Below are 27244 nucleotides of genomic sequence, written 5' to 3' on the forward strand. Positions count from 1 at the left end.
ATACAGGAGGGAAGGTTGGGGAATGGGGAAATACAGAGATGAGTAAATAAAGAGACAAAGCTCAAAGACTCCCAAACTTTAGCACCAAAGAGGGCCTTTCTAGATGCAAAGGAGAGGGGGCCAAGTATGACACCCTGGCTTCCCTTTGGGTTCTACCCCTCACTCTAATTTTGGATTCCCAAGTTCACTCCAAGGAGGAACACAATCCCTTCCCTTTGATGTTTCTGTCCCACTGAGGGTGAAAACTGTGCTTGCATCTTCTTCGTGGGGCTGAACCAAGTAGGCCCACAGGAACTTGTGGCAATATCAAGGCAGAATAACAGGGGCTGAAACCAGAGACGATGGGAGACACAAGACCAGTAGCCAAATGAAATGCTGAGGTTTCCAGGTCTCAGCCAGGGCTTGCCAACTCTCCAACATTCCTCTGCAGGCTGAGAGCTGCCCCCAGTCCGGGCCTGGATCTGCGTTCAGAATTTCGGTTGGACTTCGTCTCCTATTCCAATGTATTTTCTTCTTGTTCTGAATTTTTAGTTTCATGTTTTTTTGTTGTTGGGAGATACTTTATAAATGATGAAGGCCACTCCAACTATAAAGGTAATAGCAATAATAATGGTAGTTAATATTTATTAAGCACTTACTTTGTGCCAGATACTGTGTATTTTACATTTGCTACTTCATTTTATCCCCCCAACAACCCTATGAGGAAGTGTTATTATTATTTCTGTTTCATATACAAGGACATCATTTATGTACAGGACACTATTCACATTTCATACACAAGAAGGCATAGAGAGGTTAAGTAACTTACTGAAGAGCACATAGCAGAGTTAGAACTCAACCCGGGGTCTTTTAAATTCAGGAATTCATGCTTTTAACTGCAAAGTTGTATGATGATTTCAAAACCATGGCTCATCCAGAACTGTTTATTCCTGGTCTCACAAACACACGTTTGCTTAATTAATACAATGGCCATTTCCTGTCCTTTGATGGGAGTCTATCCCCCTGAACACTGGGATGTTGATTTATTTTTGCTTTGTAAATTCCACCATATTTTATTGGTACAGCACAGTAAATGGGAATACATAGGAACAGTAAGATCATTATTTTATTTAATTTTTTCTTGTTTTACTGTTTTCTTAAAGAGAGAAATAAAGAATAACACAACAGGATATGAAGAGAGATACGAAAAAAGTAAAGAGGTTAGGAAACATTTTTTAAAATGGATCATCCAAAAAAAGTGAAAGTCTGTGATTTTAGTCAATGAGGTAGGTTGTGAAATGGGAGAGAAGGATTAATCTTTGAAAATAGTTGCATTTTTCTCTTTTAGAGGGATACTCATTTGCCCCTGAGAAACATTGGCACTTGTTAAGCCTGTGACCTAGGCCTGGGTCCATTATCCTGTAGCCTCAACAATAAACTGAGTTGCAGAGGGGCCCTTGGCCTTGACCATGAATCAGGCCACGGCCATGAAGATGATCATGGGACGAGTCATCAAGGCGTCCACTCGGGAGGCCATGGAAAGACTTTCGATGTCTGATCAGCAAGGCTACAGTTCAAGCAAAGTGTGGTTTTGGAAGGGACCCACAGCTTCATGAGGCTTAGAAATGATCTCAGGTAAGTGTATTCCTTGGGCTGTCCCCACCACTCAGAATTTCAGGAGCAAGGAGGCTGCTGGCCCTTGATGAGGGTGGGGATGGCCACAGTGACTATACTCGAGCCAGCTGCTTTCCCATCCTCCCTCCATCCGGGTCATTCCATTGCCCTTCAGAGCTTGAGTTTGTCTTTGAGAAGAGTCTTCCTCCCTTTTTTGGTGTCTCCTCCAGATGTTGTGTGACTAAAAAGAAAATTACCGGATACTCTAAGAAATAAAAATTCATTAATGTATGTGGCATCCACGTGAAATGATTGTCTTTTTAACTTTGCATCTGTTTTGCTATTGTCCTTTGTTCCTAAGTGACTTCCATGTGCCGAGCACTATGCTAAGAGCTTTTATAGAAGCCATCACCGAGTCCTCACAATAGCCGTTTGAAGTTCAGATTATAATTCCCGCTAAGTAGATGAGAAACCTGTAACTCAGAAAAATAGCTGATAAGTGAGCAAACCGGCACTGTAAAACCAGTTCTCTAACTCCAGGTCATTCTAGAAAGAAAAATGTCTTTCTACTTAGAAATGTTATTGGGATTTTTACCCTTAGAGCAGGGTACTGAGATCTCAGTACTTACTTGTTACTGACCACAAGGCTCATCCATCCCTGACATGGCTCTTCCCATCACGGACAGTGGGCAGATAACTTCCCAGTCCTTTCTCAGGGCATCCTAGAATCTAGGTTCCTTCCCTCTTTCTCTTACCACAGCCCATTCTCTTCCCACTTCTAGAACCCAGTCATTCACAGTTCTTCCCTATCTTAGGATATAAACTCCAAAGGAATACAGTTTTGTTCATTGAAGTACAACGTCCAGCACACAGTGAGCAATCGCTAAATATTTGTGGGGTAATTCCCCCACCATCTCCTGCTTGTCGGCTCACTTTCATCAGGCCTCACATGCCATCAATATTCTTTCATCCCAACATCTAAACAATCTGAAATGGTTCCTCTGCCAGGAATCCTTGCCAGGTTTCTAGAGGGGGTGGATACAGCTTGTTTTGATTATACATAATATAAAATTAAAGCTCCCATAGAGCCCATCCCTAATTTTTTGCCATGAACTGTGGATGAAGGAGCTGCCAACCCTTTAGCCCATTACCGTCTTTGTTCTATCCTCCTTGGTCAGCTGCCTTTGTATGATTTCCGCTGGCCTCATCCAGTGTCTAAACAAGATTGTTCTGAAAGCCCTCAGTTCCCCGGCAGATGGGCAGTGTCCCAAGGGTAGGTACTTCCTTGATCACTCAGCTTGTCCGGCACACGGCACTGATGAGAAGAACCAGCTGAAGTTCCCCTGGGTGGAAAAGTTCCTATGAATCCTTCAAAAACAAAAGAGGAGTACCCTCTCAAGGAGAGTCGGAAGCAGAAACATCTTTCTCCAGTTGCCATTACTCTCCAAAAGTCCCATCCTGTGTGTGTGCTGATGAATGTTTAACAACTGATTTTCTGTGGTGCAAATGCACCTACCATAGCTGATTTCAAGTTACCAATATGACATCACTGAACGTGGCGTTGGGAAGAGATGGGCAACACACCAATATATAGTATTTCCACAAGACAGATACAATAGATGTACATAACATCATGAGCATAGATAATAGTAAAGTGTGCTGAAATAATTAGAAAAAGGTGAGTTTTGAATACTTCTACCTTTGTTTTTAATGTAATTTAGTTCATTGTAAGCTAATATAATTTTTTTTTAAGATTTTATTTTTTTCCTTTTTCTCCCCAAAGCCCCCCGGTACATAGTTGTATATTTTTCGTTGTGGGTCCTTCTAGTTGTGGCATGTGGGACGCTGCCTCAGCGTGGTCTGATGAGCAGTGCCATGTCCACGCCCAGGATTCGAACCAACGAAACACTGGGCCGCCTGCAGAGGAGCGCGCGAACTTAACCACTCGGCCACGGGGCCAGCCCCTAAGCTAATATAATTTTTAATGGCCGCTATGTTGCAAAAAATCCTGAAAATTTAATAATTTTGGGCCCTCGTAGACAGACATGCACTCACACCAGCACACCACTGGTCTCATCTCCCCAACAACCCCACTCTCCCCACTCCCACCTCCCATGCCCCAGAGACCCCCGAGTCTAGCCTTGAGTCTCTCTTCCCTCCCCATTTTAGATGTATTTTGCATGCCCGCTCCATGCTCAGCAGCGCCCAGAGGTCCAGTCCCCAGTTCCCATTCACACTGAATCTCACTTTATGTGTCTTTCCCGCCAAGTTCTGTTCATTGGAGTTTCCTTCTCACACCCCTGCTCCCGTCCAGCTATCGCATGCATTCAGGATTTCTAATCCAGGAAATGAGCTCTTGAGCTAGAACAGATTTTCAGCCTGATCCCTGCCTCAGAGGGTGGGTCCCCTCCACTTTGACAACTTGATCCCCTTGAACTGTCCTACTTCATGTCCCTTCCAAGGTTCTGCCTACTGGAATCATGTCATCCTCCTCTCTCAAGTACTTCCCGGCCTCTGTGCCCCTCCTCTCTGAGTCCAGGTATTCTGTCATCTTCTCACAGCTGGAAGAACAACAGGCCACATGTCCAGCCCCTGCCCAACCCAGATGATGCTATAAAGGCCTTCTTTGAAAGAGAAAGAAAGAGGTGACATTCTGTGGAAGAGAGCCTAAAGGACCAGGCATCCAACCTGCCAACTCTGCAGCCCGAGGTCCCCTCTACTGGTGTTTTCTTCTGGTTGAAGACCCATTCTTTGGAGATCTAAACCCTCAGCATTCTGGGCCTCAGATCTCCACCTTGAGACTCTTCTTTCTTAAGACCCTTGTTTTTTTTTTTTTTTTCTTTCCCTTCTAGGCCTTAATCATATCTGGGACTCAGGAGCCCTCTCTTCCAGGCTTTGCAGGCAGATTATTTCAAGATGAAGACATTTTCCCCTTCACGCTGGCTATTGTTTCACCTTCTTCTACTTTTAGGAAATGGTGAGTGATTTTGTTCAAAAGAGGATAATCTTGGAGTTTGAGTTGGGTTTGGGGAGAATGTTGACAACTCCTGGGATGCACACGCTGTACTGTTAGCTCTCACTCTCATCAAAGGGGTAGGGATCATTATTTTGTGCTGTTTTCTCCAGTCCAACCCAGGATTTGTTCTCCATTCTTTTCCTAGTAGCAACTTTTCTGTCCAGAAGTCTGCCTATTTCCTCTGTAATAAATCAGTCCTAAATAGAGATGCATTAGAGTTAGAAGGGATCTTAAAGTGAATGTCTGACCCCACAGTAAGTAGGGATCCCCTTCCAACATCTCTGACAGCGGTCTGCTAGCCTCTAATTAAACATGTGGAGGTGTGCTGTTTCACATTCTCACAGCTTTAATTTTCTCTAGAATCAGCTCCACCATGGCTTTGACTCATTTGTTTTATGCCCCTGAACAACACAAAATAAATCTATTCCCTCTCCACAGGCCAGATTTTCATCTCAACTTCTCACTTAGTTTATCTTAGGATTAGTTAACCCTAATCAGAGGCATTAACAAGAGGTTTTAAAATTCTTCCCCCAAATCTAAGTTTGCAATTTTTATCTTGGTCCAGACAACACTAAGAAAAGAACACAGGCAGAGGGTGTGGGGAAGAACACTCACGTCCCAGTAGAAAAACAAGCCATATATCAGGTGAGGGTAGTTAGGCATCTGGGGGGCCAAGTGCTTGGTTATTATTGCAATGGAAAATCAGAACAGGGTAGAAAATAGGCCTGAAATAGAAGGAAAGAGCACCAGTCTCACCTTGACTCTAACTCACTAACCAAGGAGGTTGAGCCCCTTCCTTGAGTCCTGGGAGATCTTATTTCTTCGAGGTACGTGTGGCTAGTTCTTTGCTAAACAATGTGCCAAGGCCATGTGGGGTCCCATAATTGGTGTCTCTGAAACTTTTGTGTACATAAGAATTACCTGATAGTAGTAAAAATGCACATTACTGTCCCCTCTGAAACTGATTCGCCTTGATTATCTCTCCCCTACAAGAAGGATACAATTTTGTTTGGAGAGCTGCTCAATGTGTGCACATGAGCCCTTCAACTTCCTCTTTTCCATTCTTTCTCTGGAGAGTATCATGAATAGTGAGAGAAGGAATAACAACACCATCCTCTTGGGACCCCAGGTCATACGACTTCCCCATACCTCGGATGTGGAATAGCATATGAGTTAAGGGCTGGCTCTAGTGTCAGATTGCCTTGATTTAAATCCCTCTTCCATACCTGCTAGTTCTCTAACCTGGGACCAGTTGCTTAACTTCTTGAAACCTCGATTTCCCCATCTATAAAATGGGAGTAATAACAATTCCTATCTCATGGACCTATTGTGAGGATTTGAAGTACTAATTCATACATGGCACTTATCACAATGCCTGGAACATAGCGAACACTCAGTAAATGATAGTTGTTATTATTGTTGTTAGTAGTGGTAATTGCAGAACCAAACAAAATTTCCTATGGAACTAACCAGCCATCCTTTCTTAATAAGCTGTAACTTCCAATGCTAACACTATAATCATCTCCCTTGGACCAACCACAGCATCCAGTGGGACCACCTCTACCACACCCCCTGGATCAACCACACCGTCCAGTGCGACCACTGCCACCACCCCTGCTGGATCGACCACCCCGTCCAGTGGGACCACCGCCACCACCCCTGCTGGATCGACCACACCGTCCAGTGGGACCACCGCCACCACCCCTGCTGGATCGACCACCCCGTCCAGTGGGACCACCGCCACCACCCCTCCTGGATCGACCACCCCGTCCAGTGGGACCACCGCCACCACCCCTGCTGGATCGACCACCCCGTCCAGTGGGACCACCGCCACCACCCCTGCTGGATCGACCACCCCGTCCAGTGGGACCACCGCCACCACCCCTGCTGGATCGACCACCCCGTCCAGTGGGACCACCGCCACCACCCCTGCTGGATCGACCACCCCGTCCAGTGGGACCACCGCCACCACCCCTGCTGGATCGACCACCCCGTCCAGTGGGACCACCGCCACCACCCCTCCTGGATCGACCACCCCGTCCAGTGGGACCACCGCCACCACCCCTGCTGGATCGACCACCCCGTCCAGTGGGACCACCGCCACCACCCCTGCTGGATCGACCACCCCGTCCAGTGGGACCACCGCCACCACCCCTGCTGGATCGACCACCCCGTCCAGTGGGACCACCGCCACCACCCCTGCTGGATCGACCACCCCGTCCAGTGGGACCACCGCCACCACCCCTGCTGGATCGACCACCCCGTCCAGTGGGACCACCGCCACCACCCCTGCTGGATCGACCACCCCGTCCAGTGGGACAACCGCCACCACCCCTCCTGGATCGACCACCCCGTCCAGTGGGACCACCGCCACCACCCCTGCTGGATCGACCACCCCGTCCAGTGGGACCACCGCCACCACCCCTCCTGGATCGACCACACCGCCCAGCGAGACCACCGTTACCACACCTCCTGGATCAACCACACCGTCCAGTGGAACTAACAAAACAGCTACAACCTCCAATGTCACCAGCACAAGTAGTGCTCCTCCAGGGAATGAGAAAAAACCTAACGGATGCCTGAGGCCGTGGGAAGTCGCCCTAATCACTCTGGCCTCGGTTGCAATGGCTGTGATTCTCTTCACTGGGCTCCTCTTCCATTTCGTGAGTGCCAGATGTGGAAGAAATCCTTTTCCTGAGGGAAAGAGTGCAGGAAAGTTGAGGAAGGAGCTAGGGTAGAGAGAGCAGTGTCACTGTGGAAATCAAAGGGAATGAGAAATCAGGAAAGAGTTACATGACAAGACAGAGAAACAACGGGTTAGAGCCAGCAAGCTGAGGCTCAGAAAAGCCAAGATACAGTCAGAGGAAAGCAATGAGGGAAGAAGGGGACCAAAAGAAGCAATGCGGAGGGAGAGTGCCGGCAGGAAAGTGGGGTGCTTGGGATTGGAGAGCACTGGAAGAAGGGAGCATAACTCAGAAACTATTCATCCTTTTGTTTTCTAGAGAAACTCTCTGTGCCTAAGAAACCTCTTCAATGTGGGTCTCTACCACCCTCACGGCCCGAACCCTCGTCCGTGCCCTCCCGGCTATTATGGAGCCCAAGATGGGTCAAGGGCGAAAGTAACTGACTCCAGAGAAGGCCAGTCTCCTCCTGCAGGCATGGAGCTGCCTGGGAGACACAGTGGCCCTGCGTGTCCTTGAAGGCAGAGGCATCTCGGTCCTCAGAGGGGTGGAGCTGACCTGGAGGCCACAGGGCCTGAGTTTCCCTCCACTGACCCCCAGGGCTGCTCCTCCCAGCTCTGCTTCAGCCTCTTACACTCCTCCCTCCCGCCTGGTTTTTCCAGCCCAGAAAAGGAAGGCTGTAGCAGCGACTAAATTATTAAATAAATGCATTTAATATATGTGGGAGCCAGACTCTGTGGGTGTGTGTTTACCTATTGCTGTGAATAGAGGTTCCCTATGTCCTAACGATCCCTTTTCCCTGTGTTCTCCCAGCTCTCAAATCCTTAGAGGAAAATGCAGAGACTTTATATCGGCCCCATTTTCTTCCCCCTTCTGTCAGCATTCCCTTGAGACCTCTGGGCTGATGGAAGGATGGAATCAGGAAAGGTGGGGGTAGGCAGGTGCTGGGCTTCACAGATTTGTGTTGCACGACGAGAAAACAATCTCTGTGTGAGCTTAGAGCATGAAGAGGGGGTGGTGATCACGTATGTTGTGAGGCAGAGGAGGAATTCCTAATGGGGCTACCCCCAGGTGTGGCCACATTCCCTGGCCACTCATGACTGCTCTGGGTTTGGATTCTTCACTGGAAGGACAGGGGTGAGTTGCCACTTTTCTCTCCTGTGGGCTCCCAGCCCCAACAGCTGTCTTGGAAGAATGTGCCCCCTATTTCTGCAACGGCAGGCCCAGCTCCCAGTAGGCTCTCAGTAGCCCCTGCAAAACCAGGTCTCAGAACAAGGACACAAAACTGGGGTGTCAGTGCAGCGCTCTTACCGAAGCCCCAGCCTGGTCAAGATTTCTGGTGCAACTTGCTCCACTGACACCACGCGCTCCCCTGACTCCTGCTTGCCGAGAATGAATCACTTGCCTTAACCCTGCTGAGTCCCTTCAGCTTCTGTGGTTCTCATAGTCTGATCTTTGCCAGAACTTTCCTAACAGGGTCAAAGCTGTTTCTCCATGTACATTTTACAACACTGTTAACAAAACAGTTTTAGAAGTTGTGTGTATGGAAGCCAAACGCAAAAGAGTAGGTTCCATTTGTGATTCCATTTGTATGAAATTCAAGAATAGGCAAACTAATCTACAGTGATGGAGATCAGATCACTGATTTCCCAGGAAGGTAAGAATTCTTAGGAAGGGAGAACTTTCTGCGTGATAGAAATGTTTTATGTCTTGGCTGGGCTGCTGTTTACACAGGTAAACACATCAGTCAAAACTCATCTAACTGAGTACTTAAGATATGTGCATTTCACTGTGTGTAAATTTTACCTCAAAAAATAAAAGCTGTGTAACAGTTTGGTGGTTTTTTTACTATATAGTAATCTCCATCCTTGAAGGCAGTAACTAGTCTATCAGTTATCTCCTCTTCAGCTTTAATAGTTTACACCCTTTTATCTTAAAATTTCTCTCGTTTCTTTGTTCATCCATTCACTGTATTTACTGAGCGCCTGCTTGGCACTAGGTCCCGAGAAGTTGGAGAAACAAGGATGAAAGTGTAGGTCACAGGTTGGTAAAGGAAATAGACTTGTAGATTGGTTTAGATCAATGCATCAAATCCTTTAAATGAAAGTAGTCCAGGAGGAAACATAACTTGGCCAAGGAGAGCAGGAGCTGACACATAGAAGAAGACTTTGACTTGGATTACAAAGAGTGAGCAGGCATTTACGAGGAGGAGAAGGTAACATGCCAGGCAAGCGAGCACCTTGTGCAAGACGAGGCGCGGTGTGGCCAGTGAATGATCCAAAGAGCTGTGGGACTGGATAGGACGGCACAGGGAGATGAGGCCAGAGGGTTAACTGTATGGCTTTGAATGCCACACCAGGGAGGAGAGATTTCACCCTGTACAACAGGAAGCCAACAAATCATTTTAAGGTGTTTCGGGGAAAAAAAGTTTTTTTCCCAAGCAACAACATTCTGGTCACCTGAGCGAGTAGAAAATAGTGGCTAGGATCCAGTAAGAATTGGAGTCCAGAGGCTGTTATAATGTCCCAGCAAATAAACAAACAGACAGACAGACAGACACATCCAAGACCACAAAAATGTGGAAATGAGAATCAAGAAGAAAAGTGAATTTCAAGAGATTTCCGCCTAGCACTTAAAAAAAAATTCTCTATCTCCAGACTCCACAGTGACTTTTACTAAAAGTCTTTTTTTTAGGGAGGTCCTCATCTAACAGCTTTAGGTAATTTTTTTCTCTTTCTTTTTTTTATTTATTCTTTTCTTTCCAGAATTTTTATTCACAATTTAATGTAAATTTTGCATTCATTTAGTATTTTATGTTTTTGTTGTTGGTATGAATAAATTGTTTTTATTTTAATTTCTGACTACTTTTAAGGAGGGATACAATAGATTTATATATTTAGCTTATCACTGACTACTTTGCTGAACTCTTAATAACTTCAATAATTTTATAGATGGTTTAAAAATTATTTTGTGTACAATGTTATTGTTGAAATTAACACTTTCTTTTTCCTCTCTAATATTATTTAAGTGTCTAAATTATTTAAGTGTCTAAATTGAAAATTATTTGTGTCATTGCATTTGCAAGAATCTGAAATGTGGTATTAATTAGTAAACAGTGATAATGGGCATTTAAATTTTGTTTCTGTTTTTAAAGACAACATCTCTAATGTTTTCCTCAATTACGGAGAATGCTAGTTCTTGGTTTTAAGTAGATACTCCTTTGTACTGAATATCTTTCCACATAGTAAGGATTTTTCTTTTAATGGAGGTATAATTGACGTATAACACTGTCTTAGTTTCAGGTGAACGATGTAATTATTCTATATTTGTATATATGGCAAGAGCTCTAGACAATTTTCTTAAAGCTAATTCATCAAATGACTAATTGTTTGAATTTTCTTATTTCCTTTAAATAATAATCTCCTGCTGCATCTAGAGACTGGAGGACAGGAAGGAGGGAGACTGGAGAATATCTTCTTGATTATGAAAGGTTTTATCGTAAGAATATACTCAAGAAAAATATATTTATTTATAAAAATGTTCATATGAAAGACTCTATCCAAGAATATATACAAGAAAAATAGTTTATTCTTGAATGATGAATAATTACAAATATTACTTCTGTGAATAATATATAGATTATAGTGAAACCAATAAGGCTATAGACTATGTAATTCCATTCATATGATGTTCTGGAAATGGTAAAACTATAAGGACAGAAACCAGATCTGTTTTGCTGGGATCTGGGAGTTGGTGGAAGGGTTGACTTTAGACGGACAGCATGGTGGGTTTTGGGTGCAATGAAATATTTCAGCATGATGAATACACGATTCATCAAAATCCGTAGACTGTACACTGCCGAGAGTGAATTTTACTGTATGGAAATTAGCAAATCAACCAGGAAGTGGGGGGAGAAGTGGAATGCAGACTCTGACAAATGAATCACATAACCACCCTGAAGGGGTTGGGGAAGAAGATGCTGACCTAAGTAACTTTGAAAAAGAGTGGTTTTTTTTTTTTTTTTTTGAGGAAGATTAGCCCTGAGCTAACGTCTACTGCCAATCCTCCTCTTTTTGCTGAGGAAGACTGGCCCTGAGCTAACATCTGTGCCCATCTTCCTCTACTTTATATATGGGATGCCTACACAGCATGGCTTGATAAGCAGTGTGTAGGTCCACACCTGGAATCTCAACTGGCAAACCCCAGGCCGCCGAAAGGGAACGTTCGAACTTAACTGCTGTGCCTCCAGGCCAGCCCCTGAAAATCAGTGTTTTGACTATAAGGCCAAAGACAAAAAGAACTGTGCACAAACACTGTACTCTACTTGGTAAATTTGTTTCTCACATGGGTATGGATTAGCAATTCTGAAACCACTATGTCTTTACTAAGGTTGAACAAATAAATAGAAATATTGTAGATATTGAGAGCCAGGCAGAGAAAGAAGTAACAAATAAGGAAAGGGGAGAGTCTAGAATGAACTCTTTGTTGCTGGATTGGAGCTGGAGGTTATCAAAATTGACTCATGCTTGTGTTTTATATATATACAGACAGATAATTACAAAGTAAATACAGATATGTGTTTATCTGTGAGTTAGTATACATATATATATATATATATATATATTTTTTTTTTCCTATCTCTAACTTCTGCAAGGGACAAGAAGCAGTGACACCCCATTAGCAATGAGCACACCTAGTGCCCAGATCTTGGTTTCCAAATACTATTCTCTAAGAAAAAGAACGAGAGCTGCATGGAGAAATGATTGATTCCAGTGCCTTGGCAGAGAAAATACAAAATGAGCATGGAGCATCTTGTGATGCTAGAATGTAGGAAAATACCATAAAAAGCGAATGGAGGAAATTAAAAAGGTACTGGAGCCAATCTGAAAAGTGCCCAATGGACAAAGTTGGAGCAACAAAATAAATAGTGATAGTGCTGGATCATACTCACAGAACACAATAAATATCTATGAGTCCATACTGATATAAACAACTGAACAAACAGACTGGGGAGAAGGTACAAATTTTTCTTACAGAAGAATTCCAGTTAATAAAAAGGGAAGGAATGTGGGACACCATTACAACCACACAGTAATAATTGCTGCAGGCAAGATATACCAATGAATGCCAAAATTAGTGAGTGAAAGTTTAAGCAAAAATAGGATATTTGCATAGTCTCAAAATATCTCTGCACAAATATTTAGTATTTGCAAAGGGAAAAGCAGAAACTTTACCATGGAGAATCCTGTCAGACACCACCTCAACTGAGTGATCAAGGTTGACATTACCCATAATGGCCTCTCTGATACGACACACTGTGAAGGGCACATCCTCTCTGTGGTAGCCTACTCAATAATTTATAACCCCAATTTAATCATAAGAAATCAAATTAATGATAAGAAGTCAAACAAACCAAAGTTGCAGGACATTCTATAAAATGTCTGACCAGTACTCTTCAAAAGAATCAACATCATGAAAGACAAAAACAGAGGAACTGTCACAGGTTGGAGACTAACGAGACCTGATGAGTAAGCGCCATGTGGAATCCTGGATTGGATCTGGAACACAAAAAGGACGTTAACGGGAAAGCACAAAATCTGAATGAATTCTGTAGTTTAGTTAAGAGTATTATACCAATGTTAATTTCTTAGTTTCTATAAACATAATTATACTATGTAAGATGTTGACATAGGGAATATATGGAAACTCTCTGTACTATGTTTGCAACTCTTCTATATGTCTAAAATTATCTCAAAATAAAAAATTTTAAAACAAAACAGAACAAAAAGGCCTGTACATGTAAAAAGGTGAATTTTACAACGTTTAAATTGTGCCTCTTGACTTAAAAAGTATCTTTTCTTTATGATAGTCCTTTAAAATATATTCATTGGTTATGTTAAGTACATACAAATACTTTTTTAATCCATCCAAATAATATTATTCTTGAAAATATTTAATACATTCAAATAAAATTAGTAGTTGAAGTAATCAATTATATTTCGTAAAGTGGCCATTCATTCAATTGTCTTTCAGAGAATCAGCTGCCATCTGAGAGGGGAACACGGTCCCAGCCCTCCTGTAATTCCCGAGTTCCTCTTCCTCTTAAGAGGCCACTGGGAAAGAGAGAGGCCCCACAGATCGCAGGAAACTTCCTGCCTCTGAATGAAAACAAGAACCAGCTATGATTTTCTGGACAATGTTGAATGAGACAGGGATGGGAGTCAGAGAAGGAAGGATATGGGCATTCTCATTCCAGGCCTGACATGACCTTTGGAGGGGAACTAATTTCATCTAGTAATTGAGGAAGGCTTGGTGGGCTGAGGGCCCTCAAGTAGCAGGAGCAAGGAGGGAAATCTGCGGGCTGGAGATAAACCACTGAAAAGGAGTTGGATGGATGCTTAAGAGAAGAGGGCAGTTTTAAGGTAGAGAGATTGGGTGTTTATGCCCCCTCATCAATTCTCCTCCTTCCTGTTAAGGACCCAGGTGCTCTAAGACCTCTGACATCTAGCTCTCCTCTAACCATGCGCTACTCCCCCAGGCAGCCCTGGCACATACCCTCCTTGGTCTTCTCCCACCCATGGAAAAGGAAGTCCAAGGCCCTCTCGGAGCACTGGGACATTGTGTAGAGACCAGTTTTCATCTAGGGCTCTGCATCAGAAAATGATGCCACTCACACTGACAAGCTTGATTCCCTGTTACTGCTCATCTCTGGGCCCTGGGCCAGAGCCAAGATCCCCTTCTTACACCTGTGACATCTCTCGTCCGCTCTGCCACTCCCCTGTGTCAGATCCTCTTCCCTAGATTGACAGAGTAATGGAATAAGGTGCTCCTCCTTGCAAGAAAGAAGACCCAGGAGTGCTAGCTTCCTGGGCAGCAGCACATATAAATCTCACAGCCTCTGTGGGCTTAAGGAGAAGGAAAGACAGAAAAACTAGAGAGAAGGAGGGAGGAAAAGCTTCTCTGGCTTCCAGCCCGTGTGGATTCTTTGAGATGAAAAGAAGGAAACGCTCTGCCACATCCCTTCTCCTGCTGCTGCTGCTGCTTCTGCTAAGGTGTTTGGACCTGGGTGAGTGAACTGATTTTCGAGAGAAAGATGCAAAAGTTCCCCAGGGCCTGGAGAGCTGGGGGTTGGGCTCCCTGGAGAAGGAATCTCTTGGGACTCAGGCAGGGCCAGTCTTGAGCCAAGGTGTGGAATAAATGGGTGAAACTTGGGAGATTCCAGACCCTGGTATCTGCCACCAACTCCCCATCACAAGGAAGCAGGGTTTTGAGGGTCCTGTTCATTCTCTTTCTCACATCCTCTTTTAAGGAAATGCTCTACTTTTGATTAATTACACTTTATTTAAGTTTCTGTATTTCAATTCTTTTTGAAAAATGGAAGATTTGAGCCCTATGAGAGGAATTTGGGGAATCAGCAGCAGATAGGGAGGAACTGTTTTGAGCAGAGAGACCCAAAACTCCAAAATATAAGCCATGTAGGCTGCATTTATTCATAAGAGTAAATGCTGTCAGTCCTGATGCCCTGCAGGTGGGGGTGGCGGGAGGTGAAGAGGATTCATTTCTTCCTTCTGTTTAGACTCAACTCAGTGTTGCTGTCAACTCCAACCAGAGCGGACCCACAGTCCCTCATGACTCCTCCTACCCCAAACCACCTCGAATCTTACCTGCCTTTAATTTTGCCACTGCAGCCCCAGATCTGACCCAGAGCTGTCTCCCTCTAAATCATACAGCAAGCCATGACCTGAATTTAATCTCTAACATGAATCACAGCTCCTGCCTCGTTTGTTTACTGGAGCCCCAGGCATGGCTGGGTGAGAGAAAACACACACAAACACGGAGTCAGAATACCCAAATTGCTGAAATACCAACCCAGCCCAGGAGTGAGGCTGAGAAAGAGTCAGTTTTAAAGTTCCACGGAGAGCCCAGAGCAGGAAAGGGCAGAGCCAAAGGCTGGGTGATCATACCTTCCAAGGACCTAGCTTAACTCTGGATAGTCCACTTTGTAGTGCAAGAGGATTCCATGTGGGATGTTTTTTTTTTTATCAGAATTAAATCCAAACACCAGATGGTCCTTAACTCGAATAAATCCAACCACATTATATGCGGAGATATGTCATTTGAATGGGAAGGACAGTTACGGAAAATATTAAGCAGAGCAGATGATGACAGTCCATCAGGGATCTACATTTAAAAAGATTATTTTTGAATAGGAACAAGCCAAAATGTTTCCACTAAGGACCCAGTGACCAGCCCTGAAAACTCAGAGACAAGAGAAAACTATCCCACAGATGATGTAGAGACTACTGAAGATCATATCATTGAGGCCCTAGGTACCAGCGAGGACTACACCACTGAACCCCTGGAGACCCTTGAGGACTACACCACTGCAGACCTGGGGCCCACTGAGGACAATATCACTGATGATCTGGGGACCATTGAGGATCACGTCATTGAGGCGCCAGGCACCACTGAGGACTACACCACTGAACACCTGGAGACCTCTGAGTACTACACCACTACAGACTCAGGGGCCTATGATGACTATACTACTGTAGCCCTGGGGCCTGAGGACTATACCACAGCAGACCTGGGAACCACCAAAGACTCTTTTGCTGCAGACCTGGGGACCATTGAGGACTACATCACTGATGACCCGAGGACCACTGAGGACTACACCACTGTAGACCTGGGTACCACTGAAGACTCTTTCACTGCAGACCCAGGGACCACCAAGGATTACACCACTGCAGACCTGGGGCCCACTGAGGACCATGTCATTCACGGCCTAGGCACTATTGAAGACTATACCACTGAACACTTGGAGACCCCTGAGGACTATGACACTTCAGACCTGGGGACCACTGAGCACTACACCACTGTAGACCTGGGGACCACTGAGGACTATACCACTGCAGACCTGGGGACCACAAAGGACTATCCCACTGATGACCCAGGGATCACCAAGGACTATATCACTGTAGACCCAGGGACCACCGAGGACTCTTTCACTGCAGACCTGGGGACCACTGAGGACTATACCATTTCAGACCTGGGGATACCTGCAGACTCTCTCATTGTGGACCTGGGGACCACCAAGTACTACACCACTGATGACCCAGGGATCACCAAGGAATACATCACTGTAGAACCAGGGACCACCGAGGACTCTTTCAATGCAGACCTGGGGACCACTGAGGACTATACCACTTCAGATCTGGGGACAACCACAGACTCTTTCATTGTGGACCTGGTGACCACCAAGGACTACACCACTGATGACCCAGGGATCACCAAGGACTATATCAGTGTAGAACCAGGGACCACCAAGGACTCTTTCACTGCAGACCTGGAAACCACCGAGGACCACACCATTGCAGACAGGGGGACTACCAAAGACTCTTTCACTACAGACCCAGGGACCACTGTGGACTCTTTCACTGCAGACCTGGGGACCACCAAGGACCACACCACTGCTGACCTGAGGACCACTGTGTACTCTTGCACTGCAGACCTGGGGACCACCAAGGACTACACCACTGCAGACCCAGGAACCACAGAGGATTATACCACTAAGCATCTCAACACTCACTCTGAGGGAACAGATTCAGTAACTGCAGTGAAGCCCACTGGGCTCCTGACGCCCATTGGAATCATCCTCATTTCTCTGGCTGCCACCACAGCCATTGTTGCACTCTTTGTTGGACTTGGCTTGATTGTGGTGAGTATTTGGCCCAGGAATGTGAAAGAGATTATGGGAATGAGGGCATCTGAGGAGGAAGAGGGCATGGGGAGTTGAGGTATGAGAAATTGTCAGAGGTGAGGAAACCTAGAGAGTTTTGCAAAGACACACAAAGAGACAGAGATGGAGCAAGTAGCATAAAAAATGTGGAGAGTTGAGGGAAAGAGGAAGGTGTAAGAGACAGAGGGAGAAGGAAAGAGGGAAGGTGAAGAGAGTACAGAGAGAGAGAACGCAGACAAAAAGAGGACCATAAGAATCTATAATAGAGTAAGACATGCTGAGAACTAGAGCAAGGCATAAACCATTACGTAAAGATAAATGTGAAAAATGGGAATTTTCATAAGAAGACAAAGAATTGGGAGGTAAGAGGAGAGGAGGAAATGAAACATTTTGAATGGTCCACTCATGTCAGCAATGCTACTATTTTGTATTAATTACTATCCACTCTGAAATTCTGCCAAAGATTTTTTAAAACAAGGATTAGGTAGGCCTTTATGAGCACAGCTACTCTATACTGGAGAAACAATTGGTAACAGCTTTCAAAAGGGAGTTCTAGATATTTTTTCTGTCTCTGAGAGGCCCTGTTGTTTCTACACGGGGAGATACAAGGACTCCGTACCAGCTCTGTGGCTTCCTCTTGCTGACTCTTGGTCTAAAACTGAAGCCTTCAACTTCTGGCCTTTGTTAGATGGGGAAGGGCTGGTCCTTTTTGGCCATCCTGACCTAAAGATTACGAGCACATTGGAATCTTAGCAAGTGGCAGCTTACGTGATTGGCCAGCCCATGCAGGTGATTAAAGCCTCGTTAATTCTTGTTGGTCATTGATGCCATTGTGCACTGACCTCTGCCCCAAAAGGCAAACCTACAGCTTGGGATTGGTTCGTAAGTGTGATTGAAGCCGAAAGTAATGCATTATTCAGTTGAGGTGTTCACGTTTAATTCCATCAAAATCACACCGTGAAACTAGAGCATTCTGAAGAATGATTGACAAGAGAAAATGAGAATGAAAGCCTCCATGTGGACTTGACACACTCATGAGTCATGTTCAATATTTGCCAGTACAGGGAGGACCTTCTTGACTTCACTGTTATCATGAACAAGTAGATTTCTGACCACGTGGATCGCAATGAAAAGTCAGACACTCTTTCTCCAGGAGGGTGGATGCTTTCCTCCCTCCAAACCAGGCCTCTAAGTGCCGCTGGTACAGAGCGGCCACTAGCAATGGCACCTTCTTAACCTCTCGTAGAGACTAAAAACGAGAGATGGTTCAAAAGGCTCAGGGTACAGGAAATAAGAGGAAAGTTTGTGTTCCCAAACTTGCTAAATTTTTAACTTTTTGACATTTAACCAAAAAAGTTTTAAAAATAAGGATTATCTATACTTCAATCCATCCCTCTAACTCCGTATATCAAAATAGCTTTTTTGCCCCTACACGACTTCAACATTTTTGCAAATTGTGTCTCTAGTGGCATCAGGATCTGAAGAAAATGGGGACATAGGAAGGAGTCACAGAGATGGGGAGATGAGCTGGATAGATCTTGATAAATCACAAACCACCAGGGTTAAGAGAGGAACTGAGTCTTAAAATAAACCACTGTCTTCCTCCCTAGAAAAATTGCTTCCTGAGTCCATTCAATCCATCCACCAGGGTTATTTATCATCCCCACGCCATGGATTGGAGTGCGCCATAAAGAGGATCCTGGCAGTGACTGCAGTTGGTTCTAGAGCAAACCAGCCACCCATCAGCCTCTGCAGGACCATGAAGCGTGATGAGCATCCCCAGGCTTCCGCTTCCTTCCCCCAGTCTGGAGCCCTAGGACCACCAGATGAGAAAGGTAGCTGGCCCTGGGAGTAAGCATGTCAGGGACGCTCAGAAGGATGCCTGCTCTGAGTATCTCCTAACTCCGTCTGGCTGTGCTTACTTCCTCAGGAAAATTGCCTCTACCTATCTACCAGATGTGGCCATGAAAACTATTTGGAGGAGATACACACATCTGAGATATAAGAGATATTCATTAAGTCTGATCAAAGAAATAAAGCAAATGTTTGTCTCTTTCTTTCTAGGTCACATAGCTAAATTCATTCACTTAAGAAAATAGTTAAGTGCCTAGCATGGGCCAAACACGCTATGCCTTTCTGTGTGCCCATCTCAGTCTGTCTAGCTGAAGGATACACCCTCTGATTTCTCAAGAGCACCACACCCAAGTCCTCCCAACACCCAGGGCAAAGGACCATGTCTACAGGATGTACCCAACTGGTCACTCAATAAGTACCTATTGAGCACCCACCGTGGGGACAGACCACCAGAGCAAACAACTGAGTCTCATCTCAATCATGCTGTGAAATGAGAGACACAAGTCCTGATCTGGCCTCTGACTAGGAGAATATCTCTGCCTCAGTGAGTCAAAGAGGGAGAAATATCTTTCATGAAAAGTCCTATAAATGATGCTTAAGATGGTCAAGACCACAGACAAAGGCAGGATATGGAACATAACAGCTCCATGAGCTGTTCAGGACAAAGAGCTCAGAGTAAAGATATTCGAAGACAGTTGATTATTGGTCACCCTCCCAGCCACTATTACCAGCATCACCACCATCATTTAATAATGGAATTATAGTATTGTGCTATAGAATCAGAAACACAGAATAATAAATTCAAATATTAGAATCCTGTTTATCTGTTTCCAAAATTTACATTACACCTGTTATCATTCAAGTGTCGTGACTACAAGTTGAATAAAACTCAAATTGCTTACTAAATAATGCTCAAGAAAGATGAGGACACTGATCACTTTTAGTGATATGTTTGGCCTATCAGTGCACTGGGGCACCTAGAAGCTAAAAACACTCAGAGATGCATCACTATTATTATTGTTATATTACCTAGAAATGTGTGAACCAGCAAATGAAGTATAGACTCCTTATGCTTATAGTCCTACTGTTCCAATAAAGTTAGACACAACAGCAGTCATTTAATGTGATGCGTGATATTCTTTTGCTGAAAAATTCTTTGCTCCCAACATTAATGTGGTCCTGATTCCTACAGCATAGGCAAACAAATCCCCCTTGCTGTGTGATGTCTCCATTCTTTCATGGAATTCCCTGTACAAACTGTCTAGAGACCTTCAGTCTCTGAGTGAACTGTGAGATTATCTGGCCTTCACTTAAGGTAAAGGCACCATTTAAATTTTAAGACAGTCCCTGTTCTACTCTTGTCAGCCTGCGACAATTCTAACGATTAGTCATTCCTATTAGTTTTATGTTGGTTTTATACTGGTCATCAATAGGATCCAGAAAAATGCTTATATTACTGGGATTTTAAAGATTATCATCTAAAGAATATGCATGTGGCAAAAACAGCTAGTTTCTATCCAAAATTCATTCTCCCCTTCTTCCATACTTGGGGTACCCAAGTTTTGTGTGGGGTGGCAATGTGCCCAGCTGAAAACACCCAATTTCTGAGCCAGGTGTGGTGATGAGGTACGGTTCTGGCCAATGAGATGGAGACAGAAGTCTGTGGAGATGGTGTCCCTTCCAAAATGAAAAGACAGAGGCCCATCAGGAGAAAGCCCTTCACCCCTTCACTCTTCGCTCTGCTTCCCACATGGAATGTAGGTACGAGACCTGGAGGTGCAGCAAGCTGAGCTGAGACCACGAGGAGACAAACAGGGAGGTGAAGGCCATCATGCTGAGAGTGGAGCAGACGAAAGGAATCATCTGGGTCCCTGATGGCATTGCTGTGCCCTGGCTGCTGCTCCCAGACCTTTTGTACGTATATGAGACTAGTATGCCGCAGCTCGGTTAGGTGACCTTCTATAATACCAGCCGAATAAGAGCCTAACTGATATGACATGCTTTTAAAATATCGTATGGACATGATGGATGATCAAGAATACATCTGTAGACACGATTTGAAGAAACATTGTACTGGGTCCTTTTTAATGCTAAGAGTTTAAGAACATGTGACCTACACTTAGTGGGAAATGGAAGAAGAATAATAAAATGCCCTCCCTTGGAGGCAGTAGATGGCAAAGGAAGAGTCTGTGACTTAAGATACTGTGTGCAGCAAGAATACCAGTTTATGGCAGGAGAGAAGAGTGACAGAAAAGTCTCTTAGTTAACATACAGTCAAGAAAAGTCAGATCTGTCTCTATAACACTTTCCCCCTGCAGTTCAGTCTGGGGTTGGGAGGTGGGCATTCACTAAAGGGCATTGGCAAGCAGGAGGAATTCCAGAGTCTGCCTTGGCCTCCCGGGGCACAGCACCTTTGCAGTCTCAGCACATGCTTGGTTTGCACAATAGCATAATAGCTAGAGCTAAAAGTTCCAGCTGAGGAAGTTTGTATAGTTGAGTTTCTGCACCTCAAGGATAATTTCAAGCAATTGCAAAGACCATGAAATCTCTGTAAATAGCATAACCCATGTGATTCAGCCTAGAAACTTTAGCATGCAAGAAATATCCCCAAAACTTTTTTTTTTAAAAGATTTTATTTTTTTCCTTTTTCTCCCCAAAGCCCCCAGGGTACATAGTTGTATATTCTTCGTTGTGGGTCCTTCTAGTTGTGACATGTGGGACGCTGCCTCAGCGTGGCTTGATGAGCAGTGCCATGTCCACACCCAGGATTTGAACCAACGAAACACTGGGCCGCCGCCAGTGGAGCGCGCGAACTTAACCACTCAGCCACGGGGCCAGCCCCTATCAAACCTTTTTATTTTCTTTCAGTTAAAATAACTTCTGCTTCTGCCAGACTAGAGTGAAATTCAATCTCAGCCCTTTTTGCTGCTCTTCAAAGATCCCGGATACAGGATTTTACACAGGATAGAGGCATAAGGGATACTCTTAAAGCCATACAGTAACTGGCCCGTACTAATTATCCCCAAGATACCTGTGTCCTTTTGGGTCAGCAGTTCTGCCAAAAGCACAGAGTCTTTGCTGAATCAGTCTCCGTCAGCCCACCATGTGGCCTCCTTCTCCAGAATGGGGTCACCTCTGCAAGGTCCTGCTGGGAAGGAGGGCACGGTTCCTGCTTTTGAGGACCAACAGACGGATGCGTGGCAATGTAGTCTCTGGACGGTGCTGAAGGTGGAAAAGGACAAGGTGAAGCAGCTGCAGAACATCCAGAAAAAAAAAAGAAGGCTTAAAGAATAAGGGAAATACCTCTTAATTACTCTGGGACCTTGAACTACAAGATTTGGTTGGCTCCCAAGCCATATTATACTCACACTTGTTATGACATTTGTAATTTGTTACATGTATGTCATCTTTTTAGTGAATATGTACAGCTCGTTCCATCGTGTGAGTTCGGTCCCACTCAGGTAATCCTCCTTTTTTCTTCATAAAGTCCAGGGTTTAAAATCTAGGTGATCCCAATTGCCACATGCTGTTAGTATGCTGCCCAGATTGAGGACACTGGGCAAGCACACACCTTACAGAATTGTGCCTGAACAGGATTTATGCCTGTTTGGGTGTGTCACCCCTCACAAAAATGTCTTTGAATGCACATTCTGGTCCAGTCCCCCATCTTTACAAACGAGAATGTTTGGTGAAGTTATCCAGAAACAGTGATTCAACATTCTCGCTACAGAAGGTACTATTTGATCCCTTAGTAAACACGTGGTTATTTTTCAAATCCAGTCATGACCTTTCCTGTGATTTATCTAAAATCTCTCTCTTTCGTCTCTATATATCACCATATTTATTTCCTTTATGGAGCTGATCACAATCTGAACTTATCTTTATTTATGTGTTAATTTATTTACTCACAGTCTGTCTCCTTCCACTAGAATGTCAGTTCTTTGAGAATAGGGGTCTTGAGGGCAAACGGAGTAGACATTCAATAATCATTGTGCTTCACTGATCTTAAGATGCACTTTTTCCCATTACATTATAGTTTAAATGGAGATGTGTCTTACTCCTGACAGCATGTGATGGTTTGGTTGGCAGCAATTTTTCTTTTTTAGTGGGACATGAGCAATGGTGCATCTGGAACTCAATGTCATCTTAGATTTGATGAAATACGTATTTGGAAAGAAATAAATGAATGCATACTTTCTTTTGGTGCTGTTTCTTCTGTTTTAGTCTCGTTTGAAAACACAAAGAAATCAAAATTCCTTTAATGAGTGTCCAGTATGTGCTGGGAATTCTTTTGAGAACAAGGACGCAGACTAACAGAAATGAATGACATAGTCCCTGCCCTCAAGGACAAGAAAACCCACAATCACAGTGTAATGTGCTAAGTGCTGTAACAGAGGTGTGTGTTGGGGTGGAGCCCACAGGAGGTGTCTCACTCGGCCACGGCAAACCCAGGAAAGCTTCCTGAGGGAGGGGGTAATTGACTTAAGATTTATGACATATTTATGGGCACTTTGTGCTGCTTTAATATTTGTGGTCTCTTTTGATCCTGACAGCAGCTCTGTAAGGTAGGAAAATCATCCTATCTTAGAAATGCAGACCGAGGTTCAGAGAAGTTAAATAAATCGCCCCAAATCACACGAATGGTAAATGGCAGAGGGCGGTGGGAGGAGGCAGTTAAAGTCAGGTTGTCTGGGTCCAGGATCATTTGCTTTCCACTTCATTAGAGCTGAATTTCAAGTGATGAACAACTGCTCAGCACTCTGCTCATAAAACCCTTCAGAGGTGTGAAAACCTTCATCCATCAGTCTTCTCCTCTTTAGGCTGGTAGTGACAGGCCTTTGGATCTTTCCTTTAATCCGTTTTGGGTTTTGAGCCAAGCAAGAGAAACCAGATACAGTCCCCATTCCTGGGGAACCCCCAATCTGAAAACAAGTTTCAGACACACAGACACAAATAAAATCATCTTTGTGTGTACAGTACAAGGAAGGAAATGTGTCATCGGTTTTGACATTTAAGAGATTTATTTACTTTGACAGGTGTGTTCTGCTTTTTAAAGTATTTGCAGCATCTCAGGTTTCACTCTTGAAAGAATTTGGCGACTGGACGCAAGCAGAGTTGCTCCATTTTTAGCTTAGAACCCCACCCAGAGTTTTTGAGGAAGCAGTCCTGAATCAAGACGGCTCTCAGATATTTTTGATTTTCTCCACCCAGGAGAGTTTTTCAGCTTCTTTGCACTACACATGGAAGAGGTGGCATGTGATGATTCATTTAACCATCCATCGAGTCTTTGCTGAGGACACATATGGCGGTTACTATGCATGGCTCTGAAGACACAGTGGAGAGCCATATAAACAACTTCTGCCTTCAAGGTGCCTGGTGAAAGCTAATGGACGTTGCTGTCATGTAGATGCAAAAGTTGTGAAATAGCTCAGTGTTCCACACCCTCTTTGGAAAACCTTAAAAAAATTCATGGAGCTTTCAGCAGTGACATTTACCATCAGCAACTTCACCATATGAGGCAGCAAGCAAAGTGAACTACAGATGCACCACTGAGCAGAGGCATTTTCTCTCACACTCAGACCACAACGGAACCGTTCTTTCTCATTTTGATTAGTATTCACTGCTTGTGTTGAGCTGTTTGCAGTTGAGACCCAATTTGTGAATGGAGCTGAGGCCTAGTGCAGTGTTGGATACTGGATCAAAGAGGCCACAAGTGTTTTATAAAGCAGAATTCACTAGTGAAGTCAAATAAATACCATAAGTGTCACAGTTGGTGAAAATTGGCCATTAGAAAAATTTGGATATGGTAAATTGTTAAATTGACGTGGATGAAGATTTAATTAGAATATATATTCAGCATGTGAAAAGAGATAATGGGAAGGGAATGCAGTGACAGTCAAAACATCAAGGCTACTATGGAAACAGTATCCATGGCAACAAATGGCCTGGACAAAAGATAGAGGCTCCTACAATGCCTGTATTTTCCCGATGAAATGTCTTGATGAGCCCTCTAGTGGCAACAGCTGGTAACCACCCTCTGATCGAAGAGCATCAGTCTTGGAAATTGATGGCCTGCTTCTGAGTGCCTCAGCGGAAGTTGGCTTTCATTACATCTCATAGTGTCACATCCTAGCTCCCTCCTTGTCTTGTACTTGCTGGGCACTGAAACACAGTATACGTCCACAAACAGCTACCATTTTTCATTGAATCTAAGACTCCATTTGCCAGAAAACATACCATAATTTCATGTACCACTAAGAAAGAAAAATAGTCAATTAAATTATGACATACCATTGATTGCAAGACATATCCCCATTTTAGAGATATTAAATGTGAAAATTATTATATGCCTTGTAATCTATAAAATATGCTTAGTGACTTTTGGTGAGTCGCTTAACATTTCTGGAGCTTTGTTTCCTCACTCATAGATAGTTCCACCATTCATTCATTCTTCTATTCATTCATTCTACACGCATTTATTAAGTGCCGACTCAGAGACAGGCATTGACTTCAGCACTGAGGATACAGTGGTGAGCAGGTGTCCTGTCTTTGGGGGGCTTTTGTTCCAGTGAGTGTAGGACTTCTGATGGTCTTTGCCACACTAACATTCTGTGAGTCAGTAATTTTATGACAATGGATGACTTACAGAGTGAAAGCAGACACCAGAAAAGAAGTCAGAAAACCTGGATTCTAATCTAGTTCTTCCCCTAACAGAGTGCATGATCTTTCTCAGCCTTTGTTTATCCACTTATTAAGTGGGGATATTATTGTCTGTCCTGCCTAGATCGCTGTTAAATCAAGAAGTAGCTATGTTTTTCTCATAGTGCAGTCCTTCAACTATGTGCAATGACAGTCAAAATGGCAAAGCAGCTATGGAAACGTGTGCATGGCAACAGTGGTCCTATCTTTCCTTCTTGCCCCTGGATCAAAAAAGTTCCAGGGTTTGTCTTGTCACCTTCAGGTATGAAGCAGTATCATTTTATGTATACAAACGTCTAATCCAGAATAATATCGAATCTTTTTTCTATTGGCCAGTATAGAGCTTCTTGCTCCCCAGTGGACAGCCTGCAGTGGGCTTGTGTAACCCTTGCCTGGCAAACACAGCTGTAAGAGACAGGCTGGTTATCTGCCTGGGGGTGAGGGTGTAGGACAGGAGGCTGGGCTGGGGACCTGGTTCCCTGAGATTTTCAGACCAAGGCTCTGTAAGCGTTTCCAGTGGACTAGGTGTGAGCCATGCTAGAAGGAGATCCGCTGTGGGGCTGAGTTAGTCCTGTCTGATATGGCCACCTACAGGTGTGAGCCCACCGACAGGTGTGAGCCCGCCTACAGGTGTGAGCCCGCCTCAGCAGAAAGAAGCTCATGTTATTGCTGCATTCCCAGGGGCTGTGGGAGAAAGAAAGGATGGAAGAAGGGCCTCATTTGCAGCAGGGAACTGCACTTGAGTGGTCTCCAGCAATGGCTGTAGGGGAATAAGGGGTCTCAGAAGAATCCACGGAAACTCAAGGAGAATCAGCTTTAAGCACCTGCCAGGCCCAGAGAGTGCAGATCCCTCTTATCACCATGCCAGGTGAGGAAGAACTCTCCTGCCCCCCACTGTCTCTGACCCTTCCCCATTCTACCTGAGCTTGGAGGGTCAGAAACCATCATGAGCAAGAGAGGAGGAGGGGCACAGAAGCATAACGTAGAGAAAAGAGGAGCTGTGTCCCCATTCCCTCATCTTCCCACCCTCAGTAAACACTAGCTGGAGAAGATTTAACTTTGGAACTAGACTTCAAATTTCTGAATTGACAAATTTCTGAATTGTATTTGGTAACGTAAAACGACCAGAGGACTTTTATCACCTAAGAGAGATCAGAAAAACTTTAATCCTGTCCACGTTTTCATCTTGGAACAGGGAGAAGTGGCCGCACTGAGCAAGTTAAGGAGACAGTGGGGCAATGAAATAGAGCTGCTATGTGACTGCATCCTTCAAGTCATGCTTGTTTCCCACACTAGCTGTGTGTGTGTGTGTGTGTGTGTGTGTGTGTGTGTGTGTGTGTGTGTGAGCAAGCAGCCAGCCTTGGGGGCTTGGGATCAGAGACCCAAAACATGACTGGGAATGTGTGCAGGCCTGGCTGTCTCTTCAGGCTCTTGCCTGACCTGACCTGATGCAGTCTGGCATAGACTGCTCCGTACATGTTCAACAAAGTCTATCATTCAAGACGAAATAACTTACTCTTGAGAAATGTCGGATCCAAGACAAGCACGTGTTGCTGGAGTTTCCTCACTAAAGGTGACAGGTCTCTGCTGTCCAATATGGTAGCCACTAGCCACATGTACCAACGAGCACTTAAAACGAGGCTCGTCCAAATTCAAGTGGGC

At 44.4% G+C, this 27244-nt stretch overlaps 1 protein-coding gene and 1 long non-coding RNA gene across 2 annotated transcripts in view; one reads left to right on the forward strand and one right to left on the reverse strand.

Moving 5' to 3' along the window:
* The window catches only part of LOC138919467 (uncharacterized), a 97204-nt gene that overhangs the window by 58890 nt on the left and 11070 nt on the right, over window positions 1-27244 (reverse strand). Inside the window, exon 2 of the long non-coding RNA XR_011429667.1 lies at window positions 21915-22105. This is a non-coding gene — a long non-coding RNA (uncharacterized lncRNA). The remainder of the gene's footprint in view (window positions 1-21914; window positions 22106-27244) is intronic.
* LOC138919466 (uncharacterized) lies at window positions 1344-8286 on the forward strand. The gene is made up of 4 exons (XM_070244373.1): window positions 1344-1614; window positions 4446-4570; window positions 6152-7272; window positions 7612-8286. Exons 2-3 carry the CDS (start codon window positions 4568-4570, stop codon window positions 7190-7192), a joined length of 1044 nt encoding a protein of 347 aa, XP_070100474.1. The 5' UTR covers window positions 1344-1614; window positions 4446-4567; the 3' UTR covers window positions 7193-7272; window positions 7612-8286.

Source organism: Equus caballus, chromosome 20 (genome assembly GCF_041296265.1).
Source record: "Equus caballus isolate H_3958 breed thoroughbred chromosome 20, TB-T2T, whole genome shotgun sequence".
Lineage (NCBI taxonomy): Eukaryota > Metazoa > Chordata > Mammalia > Perissodactyla > Equidae > Equus > Equus caballus.